This window comes from Coregonus clupeaformis, chromosome 18 (genome assembly GCF_020615455.1).
Source record: "Coregonus clupeaformis isolate EN_2021a chromosome 18, ASM2061545v1, whole genome shotgun sequence".
Classification (NCBI taxonomy): Eukaryota; Metazoa; Chordata; class Actinopteri; order Salmoniformes; family Salmonidae; genus Coregonus; species Coregonus clupeaformis.
The window spans coordinates 45,186,044-45,210,003 of record NC_059209.1 but is presented as its reverse complement, the minus strand read 5'-3'; the positions used below and the strand labels follow the sequence as shown (position 1 = coordinate 45,210,003).

The 23,960-nt window shown below is 45.3% G+C and overlaps 1 protein-coding gene across 1 annotated transcript; it reads left to right on the top strand.

The window, feature by feature from the left end:
• Positions 1–12,138: 12,138 nt before the first annotated feature.
• lgi3 (leucine-rich repeat LGI family, member 3) lies at positions 12,139–23,637 on the top strand. Its single transcript, XM_041904243.2, has 10 exons — positions 12,139–12,411; positions 12,513–12,728; positions 14,140–14,211; positions 15,493–15,564; positions 18,755–18,826; positions 20,736–20,807; positions 21,043–21,212; positions 21,309–21,473; positions 21,670–21,760; positions 22,072–23,637. The coding sequence occupies exons 2-10, from the start codon at positions 12,520–12,522 to the stop codon at positions 22,799–22,801; spliced, it is 1,653 nt and encodes a 550-aa protein (XP_041760177.1). The 5' UTR covers positions 12,139–12,411; positions 12,513–12,519; the 3' UTR covers positions 22,802–23,637.
• The last annotated feature ends 323 nt before the right edge of the window (positions 23,638–23,960 follow it).

The following is a 23,960-nucleotide window of genomic DNA, read 5'->3' as shown; positions in this document are numbered from 1 at the left end:
GCTTGCTTCGAGGCAAGCAACACTGAAGCATGCATGAGAGCACCAGCTGTTCCGGATAACTATGTGATCACGCTCTCCGTAGCCGATGTGAGTAAGACTTTTAAGCAGGTCAACATTCACAAGGCCGCAGGACCAGACGGATTACCAGGACGTGTACTCCGAGCATGTGCTGACCAACTGGCAAGTGTCTTCACTGACATTTTCAACATGTCCCTGACTGAGTCTGTAATACCAACATGTTTCAAGCAGAACACCATAGTCCCTGTGCCCAAGGACACAAAGATAACCTGCCTAAATGACTACCGACCCATAGCACTCACGTCTGTAGCCATGAAGTGCTTTGAAAGGCTGGTCATGGCTCACATCAACACCATTATCCCAGAAACGCTAGATCCACTCCAATTTGCATACCGCCCCAACAGATCCACAGATGATGCAATCTCTATAGCACTCCACACTGCCCCAAGAGGAACACCTACATGAGAATGCTATTCATTGACTACAGCTCAGCGTTCAACACCATAGTGCCCTCAAAGCTCATCAATAAGCTAAGGATCCTGGGACTAAACACCTCCCTCTGCAACTGGATCCTGGACTTCCTGACGGGCCGCCCCCAGGTGGTAAGGGTAGGTAACAACACATCTGCCACGCTGATCCTCAACACGGGGGCCTCTCAGGGGTGCGTGCTCAGTCCCCTCTACTCCCTGTTCACCCATGACTGCGTGGCCAGGCATGACTCCAATACCATCATTAAGTTTGCTGACGACACAACAGTGGTAGGCCTGATCACCGACAACGATGAGACAGCCTATAGGAAAAAAAAAGAGGACTGAGCACGCCCCCATTCTCATCGACGGGGCTGTAGGTTGAGCTTCAAGTTCCTTGGTGTCCACATCACCAACAAACTATCATGGTCCAAACACCAAGACAGTCGTGAAGAGGGCATGACAAAGCCTATTCCCCCTCAGGAGACTGAAAAGATTTGGCATGGGTCCTCATATCCTCAAAAAGTTATATAGCTGCACCATCGAGAGCATCCTGACTGGTTGCATCACCGCCTGGTATGGCAACTGCTCGGCCTCCGACCGCAAGGCACTACAGAGAGTAGTGCGTACGTCCCAGTACATCACTGGGGCCAAGCTTCCTGCCAACCAGGACCTCTATACCAGGCGGTGTCAGAGGAAGGCCCTCAAAATTGTCAAAGACTCCAGCCACCCTAGTCATAGACTGTTCTCTCTGCTACCGCACGGCAAGCGGTACCAGAGCGCCAAGTCTAGGTCCAAAAGGCTTCTCAACAGCTTCTACCCCCAAGCCATAAGACTCCTGAACAGCTAATTATGGCTACCCGGACAATTTGGACTGCCCCCCCACCCCCACCCCATCCCCCTCTTTTACGCTGCTGCTACTCTGTTTATTATTTATGCATAGTCACTTTAACTCTACCCACATGTACATATCACCTCAATCACCTCGACTAGCCGGTGCCCCCGCACATTGACTCTGCACCGGTACCCCCCCTGTATATAGCCTCCCTACTGTTATTTTACTGCTGCTCTTTAATTATTTGCTTTTATTCTTTAAAAATAAAATAAAAAATGCATTGTTGGTTAAGGGCTTGTAAATAAGCATTTCACTGTAATGTCTACACCTGTTGTATTCGGCGCATGTGGCAAATAACATTTGATTTGATTTGATTTGATTTGCACCTGCAAACTTTCCCTTCCAATTCGGAATTGGCTGATACTAGAGATCTGTATATAATGACGAGATGCTCATGTCTCCACCCTAACAATGGGAGTTGTTGTCCTAAAGGTGGGAAGGCAGGCGACAAGCTTAGGTCTGCATATTAAACCCATAGAAACGCATTGGGCTTATTCTGGACAGATTTTGGCGAGAGTGAACACTCTCGTTTGGCCTCTTCCGCTCTACGGGAGAAAGCATCCTAGCGAGCGAAACAGCGCCGCTTTGTCTTACTAAATGTAGCCCATGTATATGATACTGTCTGGACAAAAAGAGTATGACATGCCATACTCTTTTTGTCAAGACAGCAACAGATACATGGTATACACATACTGAGACAGAGGAGCGCTTTATCTGAGATTGTTGCGTCTTTCTGTCGGCGCGCATCTCTGTCAAATAAATGATCAATATTGGAGGTACGGTTGGGCGGGGGCGGGGGCGGGGGCGGGCCCGCCCATAACGGCGGCCTTGCTATAAGTCCTCAAGACCTATGATAACTTACTTCATCCAATTCGTATGCTATTGTACGACCAGGTAAGATGTATGATACCATACGTCCTCAAATTCGTATGATTTTGTATGACCTCTATTTAATTCATAATGTAACCTAACATAACATATCATACTAAATGGAGTGTCACAGATTTACGTACAGAATAATATGTATTGCCCTGAGACCACATTGGCCAAACAGATGTGGGGGCAAGGACAGAGAGCTCCCTTTTCAGGCTGCTTGACCTTGGCTCAGGATATGGTTAGAATCGGAATTTAAAAAGTCAATGTTAAACACAGTAAGAGTCATGCCAGTGACGCACAGTAGCAGTTATGCAAACATGTCAGATCGCCACAGGTAACAGGCCGGGTCAATGAGGTCACTGAAAAGGCTCCAATTGAGAGGTGAATAGCTTTAATTCAGAATACACATGTGCCACATAGGAGAGGGAGTGGTGGGGGGTGGAGCACAGTCTGTTAGAGGAGAAAAGAAGGCTTTACACAGTCAACTGTTCTAATCCAAAAAATGTCAAATGGGTGGAGGGGGTTGCTACTTTTTGGCTTGGATCTCATTTGCAGGAAAGCCGAAATGTTGAAATGAAACAAGTCCATTCCAACAGCACAGCTGTTTATGCTATACCTGTGGGAGGTGTGCTGACTGGACAGAGGAAGCTGCTGTGCTAATCTCCAAATTTTCTCCTCACTTCTGCTGCTGGTGCCCTTGTTTTGTCTAAAGTATTGCACTATTTACACTCAAATGTGTAAAGCACATCCTCCTTGGTTGAAAAAGTAATAAGTGCTTATTGAATAAGACTCCAACAAAATGTTATTAGAATGTTCTCAGAGTTCTTTTTTTTAACCTTGGGATCGGACCCTTTTTTTCAATTTTTGCATAAAATGACATACCCAAATCTAACTGCCTGTAGCTCAGGACCTGAAGCAAGGATATGCATGCTCTTGATACCATTTGAAAGGTGTCACCAAATGTAGCGGCTTCCTGATACAGGTTTCACTTTATCTGGCGCGTCAGCCTGGGGCATATCCATCTGACCAAGCCAGGATAGCGCTGGTAATTTCACTACTTAAAGGAAAGGCGCTGGATTGGGCAATGGCAGTCTGGGAAGGAGGTGAGGCCACGCCGCTTCCCTACTCCACCTTCCTCGCTCGGTTCAGGGCTGTGTTTGATCATCCCACGGAGGGAAAGGACGTGGGTGAGCGTCTCCTCCAGCTACAACAGGGAGAGGGGCCTGCGTCCGAGTATGCTCTGAGCTTTCGCACGGTGGCGGCGTCTTCCGGCTGGAATGAGTGTGCTCTGCGCACAGCCTTCAGGAGAGGCTTACAGGAGGACATCAAGACGGAACTCGCATGTCGGGACGACGAAATGGACCTTGATACCGTCATCGCCACGTCCATCCATCTTGATGACATGTTGAGAGACAGACGGCGTTCCCAACACCTCCCGGAGCCTCGACGCTCACCCCATCTGAGCTATGGAAGCCGCCCTACCTCCGAGTCCTCACCCATGGAGATGGGCAGCACCTCCTACACCACCATGGACCACAGATCTCCTGGCGGCTCCCAATCTAGGCGGTATGACTCCCGTCGCCGCTCCGTGAGTGTTACGTCATCTCCCATCACAAAACCATTGTTTTTAGTTCCCATAACGGTGACTGGTTATTCCTTCTCTTCCATTTCCACTGCAATGATAGATTCCGGATCAGCGGGGAACCTTATAGATATGGAGCTGATCTCTGAATGGAGCTTGCCCACCGTGCCACTGCCTTCTCCGCTACACGTCACCTCGCTGGACAATAAACCACTTGGATCAGGCACCATTATGCATGTCACTCTCCCCATCACCATCACCATTCCCATGCTACCGGAGCACCACGAGGAGCTGTCATTCCACATCGTCACGTCACCCCCTTCACCGGATCGTCTTGGGATTGCCCTGGCTCAGACTACACAACCCCACCATCAATTGGATCACCAAGAGGATCACAGCCTGGTCCACCTCATGCTGGAAAACCTGCCTGCCGGTGGTTTGTTGTTCCATGTCAGTGGAGAGGCCGGATTCCGCCCTCCAGCCCAACACACCACGTGAGTACGCAGATCTCTCCAATGTCTTGTCTTCATCAAAGGCTATGTGTCTCCCTCCGCACAGGCCCTGGGACTGTGCCATTGATCTGCTGGAGGGACAACACATTTACTCGCATTTACTCCCTTTCTATGGCGGAGACTGAGCCCATGGAGAAGTACAGTGGGGAAAAAAAGTATTTAGTCAGCCACCAATTGTGCAAGTTCTCCCACTTAAAAAGATGAGAGAGGCCTGTAATTTTCATCATAGGTACACGTCAACTATGACAGACAAAATGAGAAAAAAAATTCCAGAAAATCACATTGTAGGATTTTTTATGAATTTATTGGCATATGATGGTGGAAAATAAGTATTTGGTCAATAACAAAAGTTTCTCAATACTTTGTTATATACCCTTTGTTGGCAATGACACAGGTCAAACGTTTTCTGTAAGTCTTCACAAGGTTTTCACACACTGTTGCTGGTATTTTGGCCCATTCCTCCATGCAGATCTCCTCTAGAGCAGTGATGTTTTGGGGGCTGTCGCTGGGCAACACAGACTTTCAACTCCCCTCCAAAGATTTTCTATGGGGTTGAGATCTGGAGACTGGCTAGGCCACTCCAGGACCTTGAAATGCTTCTTACGAAGCCACTCCTTCGTTGCCCGGGCGGTGTGTTTGGGATCATTGTCATGCTGAAAGACCCAGCCACGTTTCATCTTCAATGCCCTTGCTGATGGAAGGAGGATTTCACTCAAAATCTCACGATACATGGCCCCATTCATTCTTTCCTTTACACAGATTAGTCGTCCTGGTCCCTTTGCAGAAAAACAGCCCCAAAGCATGATGTTTCCACCCCCATGCTTCACAGTAGGTATGGTGTTCTTTGGATGCAACTCAGCATTCTTTGTCCTCCAAACATGACGAGTTGAGTTTTTACCAAAAAGTTCTATTTTGGTTTCATCTGACCGTATGACATTCTCCCAATCCTCTTCTGGATCATCCAAATGCACTTCAGACGGGCCTGGACATGTACTGGCTTAAGCAGGGGGGACACGTCTTGCACTGCAGGATTTGAGTCCCTGGCGGCGTAGTGTGTTACTGATGGTATGCTTTGTTACTTTGGTCCCAGCTCTCTGCAGGTCATTCACTAGGTCCCCCCGTGTGGTTCTGGGATTTTTGCTCACCATTCTTGTGATCATTTTGACCCCACGGGGTGAGATCTTGCGTGGAGCCCCAGATCGAGGGAGATTATCAGTGGTCTTGTATGTCTTCCATTTCCTAATAATTGCTCCCACAGTTGATTTCTTCAAACCAAGCTGCTTACCTATTGCAGATGCAGTCTTCCCAGCCTGGTGCAGGTCTACAATTTTGTTTCTGGTGTCCTTTGACAGCTCTTTGGTCTTGGCCATAGTGGAGTTTGGAGTGTGACTGTTTGAGGTTGTGGACAGGTGTCTTTTATACTGATAACAAGTTCAAACAGGTGCCATTAATACAGGTAACGAGTGGAGGACAGAGGAGCCTCTTAAAGAAGAAGTTACAGGTCTGTGAGAGCCAGAAATCTTGCTTGTTTGTAGGTGACCAAATACTTATTTTCCACCATAATTTGCAAATAAATTCATTAAAAATCCTACAATGGGATTTTCTGGAATTTTTTTTCTCAATTTGTCTGTCATAGTTGACGTGTACCTATGATGAAAATTACAGGCCTCTCATCTTTTTAAGTGGGAGAACTTGCACAATTGGTGGCCGACTAAATACTTTTTTTCCCCACTGTATGTGGTGGAGACCCTGAAACAGGGATTCATCAGACGCTCTACCTCTCCTGCCCCCGCCAGCTTCTTCTTCATGGCCAAAAAAGATGGTGGTGGTGTACAGTGACGATATCCTGATCTACTCGGCTACGTTCGAGGAGCACGTCAGGGACGTCAGAGCTGTTCTACTCCGCCTCCGGGAACACAGCCTGTTGGTGAAGGGGGAGAAATGCGAATTCCACCAACAGGCCATCTCCTTTCTGGGATACAGGATCAGTCCTCAGGGGTGTTCATGGAAAGAGAGAAGACGGACGCCGTCAGGTCATGGCCAGTCCCCACCACCATCAAGGACCTACAGAGCTTCCTGGGCTTCGCCAATATCTACCGTCGTTTCATCAGGTCCTTCAGCTCCATAGCCGCTCCGCTCACCTCTCTCCTTAAGAGTGGGCCTCAGAAGCTGGCCTGGAACCCTGAGGCTGACGCTGCCTTCAAGAGGCTGAAGAAGAGGTTCACCACAGCGCCCATCCTAAAACATCCATCTTGTTCTTTCATCCTGGAGGTGGACGCATCTGAGCAGGGCGTCGGTGTGGTCCTCTCCCAGCGGCAAGGTAAGCCAGAGAAAATGTATCCCTGTGCCTTTTTCTCTAAAAAGCTTACCCCCGCTGAGAAGAACTATAGAGTTGGAGACAGGGAGCTGTTGGCGGTGGTCCTCGCTCTGGAGGAATGGAGACACTGGCTGTAGGGCACAGACCATCCATTCCGGATTCTTACTGACCACCAGAATTTGGAGCACATACGGGCAGCAAAATGGATGAACTCTCATCAAGCCAGGTGGGCCCAATTTCTTACTCGCTTTCAGTTCATTCTGTCCTACCACCCAGGATCCCAGAATGTGAAAGCTGACGCACTCTCCAGGATGCACCATACCGGAGAAAGGAAGGATCTCTCATCCCCGTCTCTCATCGTTAAACCTATCGTTTGGTATGTGGATGAAGACATCCGCCTAGCGGCTCAGGAGGACCCAGCGCCTGCCAACAACCCTCTGGGGCGCGTGTATGTACCCACCAGTGTCCGTGACCGCCTGCTGATCTGGACGCTCCCCACCCTTACAGCAGGGCACTCCGGTATTACGCGCATCCTGCATTCTCTCTCACAAAAATACCGGTGGCCCACCTTGGCTACTGATGTCTCTCGCTATATCAACTCCTGTTCCGTATGTGCGCAAACGAAGACACCTCGGAACGCCCCGGCAGGCAAACTAGTTCCTCTACCAGTGCCTCAGCGACCTTGGTCACACCTGTCCATAGACCTTGTCACCAACCTCCCACGTTCTGACGGCTTCACCACAGTCATGGTGGTCGTAGATCAGTTCTCAAAATCATGTCGTTTTTTGCCACTAACTGGTCTTCCTTCTGCTCTCCAGGTTGCTGAGGTCCTGTTCCAACAGGTCTTCCGGCACTATGGACTTCCGGAGGACATCGTCTCGGATCGTGGCCCCCAATTCACCTCCCGAGTGTGGAAGGCTTTTCTGGAGACAATCGGGGCCACGGCCAGCCTCACTTCCGGGTATAGGCCTCAGTCAAATGTTTCTTCATTGCCACTGTCAGGACCGGCAGGGTGAGTGGGCGAGGTTTCTTCCCTGGGCAGAATATGCCCAGAACTCCCTCATTCACTCCTCCACAGGGCTCACTCCCTTCCAATGCGTCCTGGGGTACCAGCCGGCCCTGGCCCCTTGGACACCCAGCCAGACCGATGCGCCCGCTGTCGACGAGTGGTTCCGCAGGGCCGGACAGGTCTGTCTCCAGAGGGCCATTCGTCGGCGGAAGGACCAAGCTGACCACCACCGCAGTGAGGCTCCCGTATTCCAGCCTGGTGATCGTGTCTGGCTGTCCACTCGAAACCTCCCTCTCCACCTGCCCTGCAAGAAACTGAGCCCCCGGTTTGAAACTGAGCCCCAGGGACTGTCACGTCTCCTCCCGTTGCTCCCCACCGGCGCTCTGATTCGCCGGTCTACTGAGCCACCGGTCTGAGCACACTACCTCGGCAACACAGGAATGGAAACCCAACCCACCCTAATCACCTCCAGCGCACCAGCACCTCATCTCATCACCACCACTATATAGCCCTGGACTGTTCAGTCATTGTTGTGTGTAATTGTTAGCATCGTGTCGTTTACTCGCTCCTTGTTATTTTCTTTCTCATTGTTAAGTAAACCTTTACCTTGTTGATTCCTGCGTCTGTGCCCTGCCTCTTCATTTCCTCAGTACTCGTCACAAAAGGAAACATTTTGAAGTTTGTTGAAATGTGAAATTAATGTAGGAGAATATAACACATTAGATCTGGTAAAAGATAATACAAACAAAAAACCAATACTGGACTATTTTGTATCAAGTCTGCCCAAATGTGTCGAATTGGTCAATTGATACATTTTCAAGTACATAACTATAGAGAACTATAGAGTCTTTTTTTCACTGTAAAAGCTACTGTAAATTAGACAGTGCAGTTAGATTAACAAGAATGTAAGCTTTCTGCCCATATAAGACATGTCTATGTCCTGGAAAGTTTGCTATTACTTACAACAGTCATGCTAATCACATTAGCGCACGTTAGCTCAACCGTCCCGTATACGGGACACCGATGCCGTAGAGGTTAAGCCTTGTTTATACCTGGTGCTAACGTGGATTATTTTGTCATGATCTTGTCCACATTCTGATTGTGCCCACTACAAATGCGTCTAAACATGTATTAAAATATGTCTCTTATCCATCCACTGTGTCCGCATTGTGACCAGATTTCCCTGTATGCAAATTATTTGACAGATATTCTTTCAAAATATTATTTATTTATTTTAACACACATATTGATGCCATAAGTCCATGGTGCCACCTGTCAATGATTTTAGAAGTTTGGATAATTATGATTTAAATAGTTTCACTGTCCAGATCCGTTTACACTTATATAGCCAGACACAGTGCGTACCTGACTAACTCCTGAGGTGGTCAGGAAGATCTGATCCCAATCAGATCACAATGCATTTTTTTATCGTCCTGTCTAAAAATGTGTGCACAATCAGAATATGGACAGGATCAGGATAAAGGATGCATGTTAGAGCCAGGTATAAACAGGACTTTAGACAGCATAAACTGTGTTATAAATGAAAACATGAGGTATATGGCCAGAGAGGCAGTAGTGAATGAAAAACCTGACAGAGAATGCCATTTCGTCAACTCTAAGGTATATGAATCTTCCAGGTAGACTTTAAAGGGGTAAAAAAACGGTGTATTTTTGATTTTTTTGTAAAGCTACAATTGAGAAGACATGTACAAACAATACCATTGCTTGCTAAGGTAGTATACTATCGTATATACTAAATATAGATCAGTTGTTAATAATGGTTGCCGTTTTAGCTGCAGTTGTAGCTAGTTGACATGGCAGTGGTTCTCATCTTTTTCCTAACAATGTAAACGTTCCCTGATATGTCCTCTGAATATTGCCCTTTAGTTAAATTGTCCCTGGAGTGGGAAGGGGATAGAATGGAGCACTGTTGAGCACCACATGGAGACACTCCCTCTATTATTGTCTGGAATGAATTGTCTGAGAAATTACAGGAAATAAATTTAGCTTGGCCTAAGGATAGACTGACTGATTCTATGTCTAATTGGCAGTCCTTCAGACATTTGAGAAATAGATGTCTATTCCTGGTTAAAAAAGCAAAATCAACATACTGTATTTCTTGAAGTGTGTGGTAATCCAGCCAACTTCTGGAAAGTGGTCAAATCTTTGAAACAAAACTCCACCTCCTCGTTGCCCCAGCATGTTTTGACAGTATCTGGTTCCATACTAGACAAAATTGACATTTGTGGTGCTTTTAAATAATAACCAGTTTGCTTCAGCTGGCCACCTGTTTGAAAGGATAGTCTCTGAAAATTCATCTCATTCCACTAGAGGGAGTCCTTTAGTCACCTCAGAACAGATTGTAGTGAATGATGCACTAGCAGACTCAAATACTTTATTTTCATTTCACCATTTGATGTCTATGATGTACCAAGTGCTTTGCTAAAGATTGATGTTAAAAAATCCATAGGGGCTGATTCACTTGATCCCTTCTTATTGCAGCTCTCTGCCCCACTTATTGCAAAACCATTTATCTATATTTTTTATTTGACAATTGTCTCTGGTGTTATCCCTAAGATCTAGAAAGTGGCACGTCTTCCCCCTACATAAAGTAGGAGATCCCTCTGATTTAGATAACTACTGTCCAATTTCCAAATTATCTTGCCTTTCCAAAGTTTTAGAATCTCTGGCCAACGTTCAGCAAATAACTTTTTTAACTTCTCACTCTGTTCTTAATGTGCATCAATCCGGTTTTAGACCTGGACATAGCACCGTTTCATGTGCTACGCTTGTTTTAGATGATGTGTTAAATAGCTTAGATCATAAAAATCATTGTGCTGCCTTATTTATAGACCTTTCCAAGGCCTTCGATACTGTTGACCATCACATTCAAAGGTTGACTGAAATAGGCCTGGATCAGGCTTCTTGCAAGTGGTTTGAGAATGATCTGTCAGACAGGACACAATGTGTGATTTCTCATGGTGTTAAGTATAGTTTCCTGGATATTACAAAAGGTGTACCGCATGGGGTCAGTATTGGGACCTGTTCTCTTTGCTATTTATATAAATAATATTGGTCTATCTGTTAAAACTTTTCTCCCAGGAGGACTATGGCACGTCCCATTGCTCTACTCCAATCAATGTAGTCTAATTTCTACTTAATATTCATTTGCATGCAGACGACACTGTTATGTATGCCATTGCCCCAACTGTTGACCAAGCTATGTTAGAGCTCTTCACGACTGTCTTGGTGTGTTTGGACCATGATAGTTTGTTGGGGATGTGGACACCAAGGAACTTGAAACTCTCGACCCGCTCCACTACAGCCATGTCGATGTTAATGGGGGCCTGTTTGGCCCTCCTTTTCCTGTAGTCCAACAAAGCAGTGTTGGGACCTAGGCTACATGATAATGGTAGGCAGTACGGAGCAGACTGAAAGTGGTTGCAATCTGCTCATGACAACATTGTTGTTGTGTGGGAAAGCTATCTGTGCCTGGCACTGCAGCTCTACTCCTGTCATGTCCCCTCCCTTGGCTGCCACCAAACTACTGTCTGCTGGAGCCACACAGGTCCATTATATGGCCAACAGCTCCTCCTTGTGGGGATTCGACTCAGTTTTCCATATTTTATTTCCATATCCTATAGATTATATAGGATTCAATGGACTTCTATAGGTTCTAATATGGGTTGTTCATCCTCCAGATTTGCCTATGTGTACATTGTTGGCTTACATGTAAAAAAGTTGTTACTGCCTCCATCTGAAATCTGAACAAACTGGCAATTACTGATCATGGGATATGTAGTACATTTTTTACAAGACTTATACAAATACAATGTTTAATATAAAAATATAACTTGGTAAATTATTGTTTCAAAAGTCTACTCCTGATTTGGATATTACTAGTTGAATACCACAACATATTGATACATTGGCATCTGTATACGGTAAAGTTTGAAATGAGGCCAGCAGCTTAGCTCTGATACGCGGTAGCTACTGCAATGATTCTCAGTACTCTGCCGTCCTTGTGGATTTTGGCACGTAGCCTATGTTATCTAAGAGATTGTTCTCTTCTCTTCTCTCCTATCCTAATATCTATTTTCCTTTCACGTGCCTCCTCTTCCCTTTATTCCTTTGTGAGGCTTTCTTCCTTCCCTATCTCCTCTCATTTAAATGTTAAAAGTTGTATTTCTCTCAGTGTCTCCATGACTCCACTCACGATAACAGGATGATAACAGGCTCAGAGAGAAAGAGAGAGAGAGAGAGGGGGAGAGAGAGAGAGAGTGTCTGAGGCAGAGTGTGAAGACCCCAGAACCCCCTCACCCTTCCATTCCCTCCCAGCCTCCCAGGCCTGACATCAGCCACTGCCCTTGTTCCTCCTCTCCCCTCCCCCTGCCTGGCTGCCTCATATTTTTAAGTCTTCTGTGTGCAATAGTAAATAATTCAGAGTCAGTGGCGCTGCGTACAGGTCCTAGTGCGGGGAATTGCAGCCTCGCTCCCGCAGTCTGCGCTCTGACAGCAGCTCTAGGGAGAACACACACATCCAGGGAAGCTGCAGAGCACACACACACATTCAGTGAAGATACCATCCGACTGCCCTCTCTCTGGCTCTGCTTCTCACTCACTCTCTCTCTTTCTCCCTCCCTCTCTCTCTCTCTCTCTCTCTCTCTCCCCAACTCTTCACAGTCTTTCGATAGCTCAGCATCCTCACTGCTACTGCTGCGGCTGCTGCTACAAGGTAACCAGAAATCTTGTCTTGTTCTTCTTTGAAGGGAAAACACAACTTCTTGAGGCTCAGCAGTCTTTGTCACCAGTCCCTGTGCCTCTGTCCATCCGTAGTGGAAATATGCTGATTGCCGGATTGAAAAGGGTCCCGGGATGGCTGAAGCTGTTGGCCAGCCTATGTCTGCTTCTTTGCCTTGTGGGGGAGACCGGGGCCAAGAGGGTCCCCAAAATCCCCCGCTGTCCTGCCACCTGCTCCTGCACCAAAGACAGTGCCTTCTGTGTGGATACCAAGGCTATCCCCAAGAGCTTCCCCCCTGGGATCATCTCCCTGTGAGTACAACATTGATCCGTCTGTGTGTGTCTGTTCCTGTATACTCTATCTGCTTTTTGATCTATTCCTTACATTTGATTCCAAAATGATAAAACCTAAAACCAGCTGTTGATAATGTACATACAGACTTACTATGATCTGTGATGTCATGCATGGTTTTTACCAATGACTTCATCTCTCATGGACTAGCCTGTTGACATTACATCATGCAAACATAGGCTACACTTTTATACAAGATAATTTGGGGAGACACAGGAGAGGAGTGCTTCAAGATAATTTGGGGTTTTACAATATATTCTGCAATGTCTACTCTGGTTACCAAAAGCTTATAGTTCATGTCTACAAAATTGATTTTTTAAAAACAGTTTCAGATTATTTTATATTATACTATGGTTTCTCAAGAGAGAAATACAGTGTTTGTGCTCCTCAAGAACATGTGTCTGATAGATTTTAAAGAGACAGAAAAGATCAGGTTCACCATGCCTGTGTGTTTTGACGGACAGGGCTAGGTCAGCTAATAAAAGATGACAAATGGGCACTTTGTGCCCCTGTGCCTCAGTCTCTCCTCATTCTTGGACAGAAGTCAGGGGGAGCTGGCAGAAATGAGACTACATTGATTGGAGTAGAGCAATGGGATGTGCCATGGCCCTCCTGGGAGAGACACTTACAATAGATTCACATCTCACAGCAAAAGACCTGCGTGTCCTCCAAGGAACAGTAACCTTACGAAAGTTAGATAGATAGTGCGCATTCAGTAAATGGAACGCCAAAAATGAAATGATATATACTCTATCTGCTTACATGTTCTAACACAAGAATATTGTGTTTACTTACATTTTTGTCTATATTGACTCTGAATGTATTATCTTTCTGTAATCGAGCATCATGTTCTTGTTTTTAAAGAGCTTGGGGAATTGAAGAGCACAAGCACTACAAGGTGGAGGTGGCCTCATTTTAAAGTGATAAAGACATGAACCTGTGAATAAGGAAACTGTGTCCTAGTTTTAAAAGATTTTGTCCTTCTTGAAATTCAAATAGTAAGACAGATTGAGCCACAGGAGCTCTTGCTAAAACATCCCATGCTGCATGTTCAGTTCTGTCAATAGATTGACTGTGCCTGGGGACTGTGGAGAACATTCCGATGCAGGCCCCATCCCCTCATATTGATTAGGTGTGATGCAGTACCACCATCCCCATCAGGGCCTAACGATTCTTATTTTAACAAAAAGTTATGCTAATAAACATACAGAATTCACAAACCTCTGTGGCTGACTGGCAACATACATACACTTTTAGCATGGAGCAACAAGCCCTTGCGCACAACGGAGGGTTGGATAAGGATGATGAAATTGACTCAATGTTAATTGATAGAGCCTGAATGATGATAAGTTGATTGTCTGTACTCCTCAGGACAATGGTGAATGCAGCCTTCACTACAATCCCAGAGGGAGCCTTCTCTCACCTGAACCTTTTGCAGTTTCTGTGAGTATTCATGCCACATCATCCTATCCTCTCCCTTCCTGTCTGAGGTAGAGGAATTAGAGCAAACAGTCTCAACTTAACTTCTGTGGTTTGGGTCAATTAAAATGCTAAACATGTTCTCTCCAAGACACCATCTTCTATACAACAAAGAAAATTCAGCTAGACCAATCTCGCCTGTTGTTTTGGAGACCAAAATCAAGATAATACATGTAGTAAGTTGGAGGGCTAAACATACACATAAAGATAACTAGATAAGAAGTACAAGTCGTGAAGTAACATTTGTTAGACAATACAAACACTATAAATCTCTTGAAATAAACTGTTATTGAAAACAGTGGTGACATGGCAGTAGTGAAAGTAAAGTGGCTCTGTATCAGTGTCATCGCCAATGACTGACTCCCTTCAGTTCTCTTCTGTTTAAACAATGGCTTATCTGTCTACGCAGATTCAATGGAGTGTGTGTGTGTGTTTGTGTGTGTGTGTGCTTTCATATTTTGTGGTTTTGAGCTCATATTAAAATGCCCAATGCAGCTGTTTTTATCTCAATATCAAATCATTTCTGGGTAACAATTAAGGACCTTACTGTGATTGTTTTAAATTAAAATGGTAAAAAAAGGAAACAAAAACAGCTTCTTAGCAAAGAGCATTTTCTCAAGCAAGAATTTTGCTAGGACTGTCTGGGAATGGTCTGAGTGGGGAGGGGAAAACTGAAAACATATTGTCAAAGAGGTTTGGAACTCTCTTTCTTATTGGTCTATTAACTAATTAACCGCCTGGTGATGTCACCACGCAGGCCAAAACTCCATCCCACCAAAACAGGCTGAAATTTCAGGAGGTCTTTTCAAACAGCTCTTTCTGTAAAAGGGCATTATCATCATTTTCACGATTTCACAGTATTATTCCAACCACATAGTGTTGAAATATATATAAAACACAGGAAAATGATGTTTTTGACCGCACTGGGCCTTTAAAGCTGACCCATACTATATTGAATAGTTTATCTGTTCCTTGAAATTGAATAGCTCTTCCTATTTCCACTCCACTCCCATTCAGGTGATTTATTTGTTACTGGAGGAGATGCTTTGTACACTACCTGTGTCCATTTGTAATCCTGTGTAAATAAATACACATTTACAGTACCGGTATTGATTAGCATGTGTTTTAACCTCTCCAGCAGTATTTTTCTGGACATTTTGTTAAGTCAAACATTTGAAATGGAAAGTGAAACAGATTTCATTCCAGTGTTATAAACCTTCTCTCTCTTTCTCTCCCTCTCTGCAGTCTGTTGAACTCCAATACCTTCACTGTGGTGGCTGATGATGCCTTTGCAGGTCTGTCACACCTGCAGTACTTGTAAGTGTTACACTTTGTGCCCTTATTCAACCACACATATACCCCCAACAATCGTTCTGAGAGGATGAGGTAGTGGTGTTACAATGAAAGATCCAGTCCTCAGCCAGACAAGTAACATTGGATATTGATCCTCCTCCTACCATAGAGCCTTACTGCCTTTGTGGGGCCTGATGAAGCTGAGCATACCATTTTGTTAATTGATGGGAAGTTGGGCACCAGGAAATATGAGGTTGCTGATGCCATCGCATTTGCTGCTTTCCACAGAAGCAATGCATTAGGCTCCATAAAGTGATTGTGTGGCTCTGGCTGCAGCCCAGCCCCAGTGCTCTGCATTGCCCAGCCAGCTCTACCCCGAGGTGGCTCCTCACTGTGAATGCTAATGAACTCATGTCTTCATATCCAGTGCTGCTCAATATGGGAGACAGAATTTAGGCTGGCTGAGCTCACACTGTGTAGCCCTGGGATGCCTCACAGATCCAGAATGAATACAGAGAATGCACCTGTAGTCAATTGTCACCTAAACTTTGATACAGGGCTCAGGCAATATTTATATTTATTACTGAACCCATGTAGAGGCACCCTACTAAGTATCTGATGACGGGGCACTTTTGCCAACTGTCAATTCTCGATTTTAAGTATACCCAAGACGTACAACTGTTACGTTAACTTCATTAGAAAAATGTGAGCCACAGCCAGTAAATGGCTGTTTCTAGATCCCCTCCCCCCTCCTCTTCACCACTTGGCTTATCCTCAATGTCAGTGCTGCTCTTACTGCAGACAGTCCAGCGAGCAGCCAGGCCCAGGTCCATTCCCATTATAGCTGCTTAAGATTCAGGAAGCAGGACATGGTCCCCTTGGTAACAGGCTTTTGAATTAAATAAATAAATGAGGGACAGACGGAGACACAATTATGATAAAAGGTTCAATAAGACCAACGTTACACTCTGAATATGGAAAAGAAGGTTGTGTACTATGCATGATTGACATGGAAATGTATTCAAATTATCTTGATTGTATTATATTGGCAAATGTCCCCGAGTTCTACCAGAAAGCATGGTTTTTATAATACGAATACACATTCATTGAGATGCCACTGTTAATATAAAGATGTCTGTCTGAATCATTCATTCACTGGGTTGATCTTGATTATTATGATTGCTTGCATTTTTTCAGAAGTCTACTATCTACACTGAGTATACAAAACATTAAGAACACCTGCTCTTTCCATGACATAGACTGACCAGGTGTATCCAGGTGAAAGCTATGATCCGTTATTGATGTCACTTGTTAAATCCACTTCAATAAGTCTAGATAAAGGGGAGGAGACAGGTTAAAGAAGGATTTTTAAGCCTTGAGACAATTGAGACATGAATTGCGTATGTGTGCCATTCAGAGGGTGAATGGGAAAAACACAATATTGAAGTGCCTTTGAACCGGTAGAAGGTGCCAGGTGCACCGGTTTTGTCAAGAACTGCAACGCTGCTGTTTTTTCCACCCTCAACAGTTTCCTGTGTGTATCAACAATGGTTCCTAATGTTTGGTGTACTCAGTGTATGTGTGACACAGTACACTGCTCAAAAAAATAAAGGGAACACTTAAACAACACAATGTAACTCCAAGTCAATCACACTCCTGTGAAATCAAACTGTCCACTTAGGAAGCAACACTGATTGACAATAAATGTCACATGCTGTTGTGCAAATGGAATAGACAACAGGTGGAAATTATAGGCAATTAGCGAGACACCCCCAATAAAGGACTGGTTTTGCAGGTGGTGACCACAGACCACTTCTCAGTTCCTATGCTTCCTGGCTGATGTTTTGGTCACTTTTGAATGCTGGCGATGCTTTCACTCTAGTGGTAGCATGAGACGGAGTCTACAACCCACACAAGTGGCTCAGGTAGTGCAGCTCATCCAGGATGGCACATCAATGCGAGATGTGGCAAAAAGGTTTGCTGTGTCTGTCAGCGTAGTGTCCAGAGCATGGAGGCGCTACCAGGAGACAGGCCAGTACATCAGGAGACGTGGAGGAGGCCGTAGGAGGGTAACAACCCAGCAGCAGGACTGCTACCTCCGCCTTTGTGCAAGGAGGAGCAGGAGGAGCACTGCCAGAGCCCTGCAAAATGACCTCCAGCAGGCCACAAATGTGCATGTGTCTCCTCAAACGGTCAGAAACAGACTCCATGAGGGTGGTATGAGGGCCCGACGTCCACAGGTGGGGGTTGTGCTTACAGCCCAACACCGTGCAGGACGTTTGGCATTTGCCAGAGAACACCAAGATTGGCAAATTCGCCACTGGTGCCCTGTGCTCTTCACAGATGAAAGCAGGTTCACACTGAGCACATGTGACAGACGTGACAGAGTCTGGAGACGCCGTGGAGAACGTTCTGCTGCCTGCAACATCCTCCAGCATGACCGGTTTGGCGGTGGGTCAGTCATGGTGTGGGGTGGCATTTCTTTGGGGGGCCGCACAGCCCTCCATGTGCTCGCCAGAGGTAGCCTGACTGCCATTAGGTACCGAGATGAGATCCTCAGACCCCTTGTGAGACCATATGCTGGTGCGGTTGGCCCTGGGTTCCTCCTAATGCAAGACAATGTTAGACCTCATGTGGCTGGAGTGTGTCAGCAGTTCCTGCAAGAGGAAGGCATTGACGCTATGGACTGGTCCGCCCGTTCCCCAGACCTGAATCCAATTGAGCACATCTGGGACATCATGTCTCGCTCCATCCACCAACGCCACGTTGCACCACAGACTGTCCAGGAGTTGGCGGATGCTTTAGTCCAGGTCTGGGAGGAGATCCCTCAGGAGACCATCCGCCACCTCATCAGGAGCATGCCCAGGCATTGTAGGGAGGTCATACAGGCACGTGGAGGCCACACACCCTACTGAGCCTCATTTTGACTTGTTTTAAGGACATTAAATCAAAGTTGGATCAGCCTGTAGTGTGGTTTTCCACTTTAATTTATTTTGAGGGTGACTCCAAATCCAGACCTCCATGGGTTGATAAATTTGATTTCCATTGATAATTCTTGTGTGATTTTGTTGTCAGCACATTCAACTATGTAAAGAAAAAAGTATTTCATAAGATTATTTCATTCATTCAGATCTAGGATGTGTTATTTTAGTGTTCCCTTTATTTTTTTGAGCAGTGTATTTTGAGTGATCCTCTCTCTCTGTATGCCCATCAGATTTATAGAGAACAATGACATCCACGCCCTGTCAAAGCATACCTTCAGAGGGCTTAAATCCTTGACTCACCTGTGAGTACATCTTCTGCCTATTTCTCTGTAAATATCAATGGAAGAATACTAAACTCAGCAAAAAAAGAAATGTCATCTCACTGTCAACTGCATTTATTTTCAGCAAACTCAACATGTGTAAATATTTGTATAACAAGATTCAACAACTGAGACATTAACTGAACAAGTTCCACAGACATGTGACTAACAGAAATGGAATAATGTGTCCCTGAACAAAGGGGGGGTCAAAATCAAAAGTAACAGTCAGTATCTGGTGTGGCCACCAGCTGCATTAAGTACTGCAGTGCATCTCCTCCTCATGGACTGCACCAGATTTGCCAGTTCTTGCTGTGAGATGTTACCCCACTCTTCCACCAAGGCACCTGCAAGTTCCCGGACATTTCTGGGGGGAATGGCCCTAGCCCTCACCCTCCGATCCAACAGTTCCCAGACGTGCTCAATGGGATTGAGATCCGGGCTCTTCGCTGGCCATGGCAAAACACTGTCATTCCTGTCTTGCAGGAAATCACACACAGAACGAGCAGTATGGCTGGTGGCATCGTCATGCTGGAGGGTAATGTCAGGATGAGCCTGCAGGAAGGGTACCACATGAGGGAGGAGGATGTCTTCCCCGTAAAGCACAGCGTTGAGATTGCCTGCAATGACAACAAGCTCAGTCCGATGATGCTGTGACACACCGCCCCAGACCATGACGGACCCTCCACCTCCAAATCGATCCCACTCCAGAGTACAGGCCTCGGTATAACGCTCATTCATTTGATGATAAACGCAAATCCGACCATCACCCCTGCCAGTCCTGTCTGGTCCAGCGACGGTGGGTTTGTGCCCATAGGCGACGTTGTTGCCGGTGATGTCTGGTGAGGATCTGCCTTCCAACAGGTCTACAAGCCCTCAGTCCAGCCTCTCTCAGCCTACTGCGGACAGTCTGAGCAATGGAGGGATTGTGCGTTCCTGGTGTAACTTGGGCAGTTGTTGTTGCCATCCTATACTTGTCCCGCAGGTGTGATGTTCAGATGTACCGATCCTGTGCAGGTGTTTTTACATGTGGTCTGCCACTGCGAGGACGATCAGCTGTCCGTCCTGTCTTAGGCGTCTCACAGTACGGACATTGCAATTTATTGCCCTGGCCACATCTGCAGTCCTCATGCCTCCTTGCAGCATGCCTAAGGCACGTTCACACAGATGAGCAGGGACCCTGGGCATCTTTCTTTTTGTGTTTTTCAGAGTCAGTAGAAAGGCCTCTTTAGTGTCCTAAGTTTTCATAACTGTGACCTTCATTGCCTACCGTCTGTAAACTGTTAGTGTCTTAACGACCGTTCCACAGGTGCATGTTCATTAATTGTTTATGGTTCATTGAACAAGCATGGGAAACAGTGTTTAAACCCTTTACAATGAAGATCTGTGAAGTTATTTGGATTTTTACGAATTATCTTTGAAAGACAGTGTCACGATCGTCATAATGAGTGGACCAAGGCGCAGCGTGATATGCGTACATCTCTTTAATAGTGTACTTAGCAACACGATACAAATAACAAAACAACAAAACGAAACGTGAAGTCCTCGGTCATACACAAACCTACACGGAACAAGATCCCACGAATCACAAGTGCACAAAAGGCTGCCTAAGTATGGGTCCCAATCAGAGACAACAAGCAACAGCTGATTCTCGTTGCCTCTGATTGAGAACCACCCCGGCCAACATAGAAACACATAACCTAGAACAGAACATAGGAAACGAAACATAGACACTACACAAAGAAACTAACACCCTGGCTCAACATACAAGAGTCCCCAGAGCCAGGGCGTGACAGACAGGGTCCTGAAAAAGGGCTGTTTCTTTTTTTGCTGAGTTTAGTTATGGATTGCATGGACATGTTATGACATTAAAATTAATATCTGTCTTTTGTAGTTCTCTGTCAAATAATAACCTGCAGCTCCTTCCACGAGAACTCTTCAAATATCTTGATATTCTGACAGACTTGTAAGTACACATATTTTTGAAAGGGAATGTGGTATCCTTATCATCATTGGTTTCATCTTGTGATTTTATGTTTTTAAAACAAGTAACTATAACTTATTAGTATTACCATACTATGTTATTACCCACTTTATGAAGTGCTGTAATTTAAAGTGCTACTGAGAATCCTTACTACAGATAGTTTTCTAAGAACTGTGTCATGGGTGGACAATAATTATATTTTTGATGTGTTACCCAGAGACCTGCGGGGTAACTCATTCCGCTGTGACTGTAAAATCAAGTGGCTTGTGGACTGGATGGAGAAGACCAACACCTCTGTCCCGGCCATCTACTGTGCCAGCCCATTTGAGTTCCAAGGCCGCAGAATCCATGATCTCACCCCACGAGACTTCAACTGTATCAGTGCAGGTTTGCCCCCAATTATTTTAAAATTAATTAATTTCACAGGACATCAAGGCACTTAATTTACAGGTTGATAATCCTCATCTCTCTCTTCCCCTTTAGACTTTGCAGTTTATGAAACTTTCCCTTTCCATTCTGTGTCAGTGGAGTCCTATGAATTCAACGACGATCAGTTTGTGGCCTTCGCCCAGCCTGATACAGGGTTCTGTACACTGTTTGTATGGGATCATGTGGAAATGGTCTTCCGGATGTACCATAATATAACATGTACGTTTCTTCCATGACTCATGCCTTCTAAAAATAAGTAATCATGCCACAAGACAACCAATGCATTCAACTGTTATCACTTAATTATAGACCAAGGGAATTTACATTGTATCTTGGAGCAAACCACTTCTTTAAGTCCACAGAGGAGACTGAAGTCAGCTAAACCTGCTACTTTTTGCATCTGTGTTTCTCCTAGCTCGCTCCGCTGTCTACTGCAAGCCTGTGGTGATAAATAACACTCTTTACATGGTTGTGGCTCAACTTTTTGGAGGATCCCACATCTACAAGTGAGACTTATTCCAATTCCCATAGGCAATACAGTGTCATTGACTTGTTCATTTTCTTAGCCACAAATTGTGTTAAATGGATACTTCGGGATTTTGGCAATGAGGCCCTTTAGCTACTTTCCCAGAGTCAGATGAACTCGTGGATACCATTTTTATGTTTCTGTGTCCAGTATGGGAGTTAGAGGTAGTTTCGTGAGCCAATGCTAACTAGTGTTAGCGCAATGACTGGAAGTCTATGGGTATCTACTTAAGGTTAGATGTTTGTGATGATGATTTATGGATGGCTGACCTGATTGACACCTTCTTTTCAGGTGGGAAGAGGACCCACAGCGATTTGTGAAGATCCAGGACATTGACACCACACGTGTGAGGAAACCCAACTTTGTTGAGACCTTCCAGCTGGATGATGAGTGGTACTTTGCAGTGGCAGACAGTTCCAAGGCAGGCTCTACAAGCATATACCGCTGGAACAGCAACGGTTTCTACTCCCACCAATCCCTTCATCCCTGGCATCGTGACACCCATGTGGAGTTCCTAGATGTGGAGGGGAAGCAGCGTCTCATTCTCTCCAGTGCCTCCCAGCCCCCAGTGGTTTACCAGTGGAACCGCAGCCTGCGCCAGTTTGCCTTTCATTCCCAAATCACTGAGACTGCCGATGTGCAGATGGTCAAGCATTTCTGGGTGCGCAAAGTTCTCTACCTCTGCCTTACACGCTTCATTGGCGACTCCAAGATTCTCCGCTGGGAGGGGCAGCGCTATGTTGAGATTCAGACCCTGCCCTCACGTGGCTCCATGGCTGTGTATCCATTCACTGTGGGCCCCCGCCAGTATCTCCTCCTAGGGAGTGATTTCTCCTTCTCTCGAGTTTACCTGTGGGACGACCTTACCCAGCGCTTCCAGCCCTTCCAGGAGCTCAACATGAGAGCACCCCGGGCCTTCAGCTTGGTGTCAGTGGACAACAAAGACATCCTGCTGGCAGCCAGCTTCAAAGGCAACACCCTGGCCTACCAGCACCTAATAGTGGATCTCAGTGCCAAATAGACCAAACCAGTCAGATTCTCTGAGACCATTCATGAGTCTGTTCTGTTCTTATGGGGCCCGATTCCAACTTAGGAATTTACGCCTTTCCTACACAGTCTTTCCTATGCATTTCTTAGTATTTTGTATTCAGACGTACCTTATTTAGTTGCGTAATGCGCTCTGCAGGTGTGGCTACCTTGCACACTCGGAATAAATGTCATTCAACCGCTGAATACCCTCCCACTTGCTAGCCATCAGATTTTCTTGTGGAGTTTTCATTCAATAGGGTTTTCAGTACATTTATCTTAAATCATCCGTTTAAATACAGTGCACCTTTTAGTTTGAATTTTGTCGACAGACTCGAGAGAACGGGTTCAGAATATTAGGGATCAATGAAAGAAAGCACCAATTGGTAGATGGTACTATAGATATAAAAATACTCTGATCTTGCAGATTATTTAGGTTTAGGAAAGTATTTATGAATCATAAAAAACAGGTTTAGAGAGCCTTTACGCACGAAAGAAAGAAAACAGTGGTTTAATTAATTCTGAAAATTGCCGCATTCAGTTCTTTAACCCATCGTAATGTTGGAAGATTAGTGTACATATAATTATAATAGGGAGAATAGTGTAGAATAGTAGGCTAAACCCTCGTCTATTGCCTGCACTAACCATGGAACTGTGTGATGACACGGCCAAGTATTGCACCATGCGTGGGGTTCAAACTGTTACAGCTTGGTCTGCGCTCTGCTCCATAATGATTTAATTAGCCTGCATGTCTTTTTTTATATTATCAACTGTTACTAATGATCCTCAGCAACAACCACATGACCGTGACAGCGTTTACAGAGGAAGCAAATGAAGGTAAATGAAACAATGTAATTAAATAGAATGATAATGTAGGCTATACCAACTGAAGGGAACTAACAGTAAATTGGCAGTTGAATATGTGTGGTTATTAGGCCTACTGACAGTCGATACTGATAGTGGCTAATATTTAACATGATAGAAATAGGAAACAGAGAAAGTCGCGGTAGTCGAGACATTCGAGAGTGCCCATCCTTGCAAGTTAAAAGGCTGTACAATTTAAATTCTGCATAATGGCACAGCATTTCATAAACTTTACTGTGGGAAAGTTGATATGTTCATATGCTTCAGTTTGCTGCCATATGACAGGTTTC

Excerpts from the sequence above, each read along its gene's own strand:
- lgi3 (XM_041904243.2), top strand. The coding sequence starts at position 12,520 with ATGCTGATTGCCGGATTGAAAAGGGTCCCGGGATGGCTGAAGCTGTTG. Across the intron at positions 15,565-18,754 it reads CTGTCACACCTGCAGTACTT|ATTTATAGAGAACAATGACA; the intron begins GTAAGTGTTACA and ends TATGCCCATCAG. Across the intron at positions 21,213-21,308 it reads CTTCAACTGTATCAGTGCAG|ACTTTGCAGTTTATGAAACT; the intron begins GTTTGCCCCCAA and ends CTTCCCCTTTAG.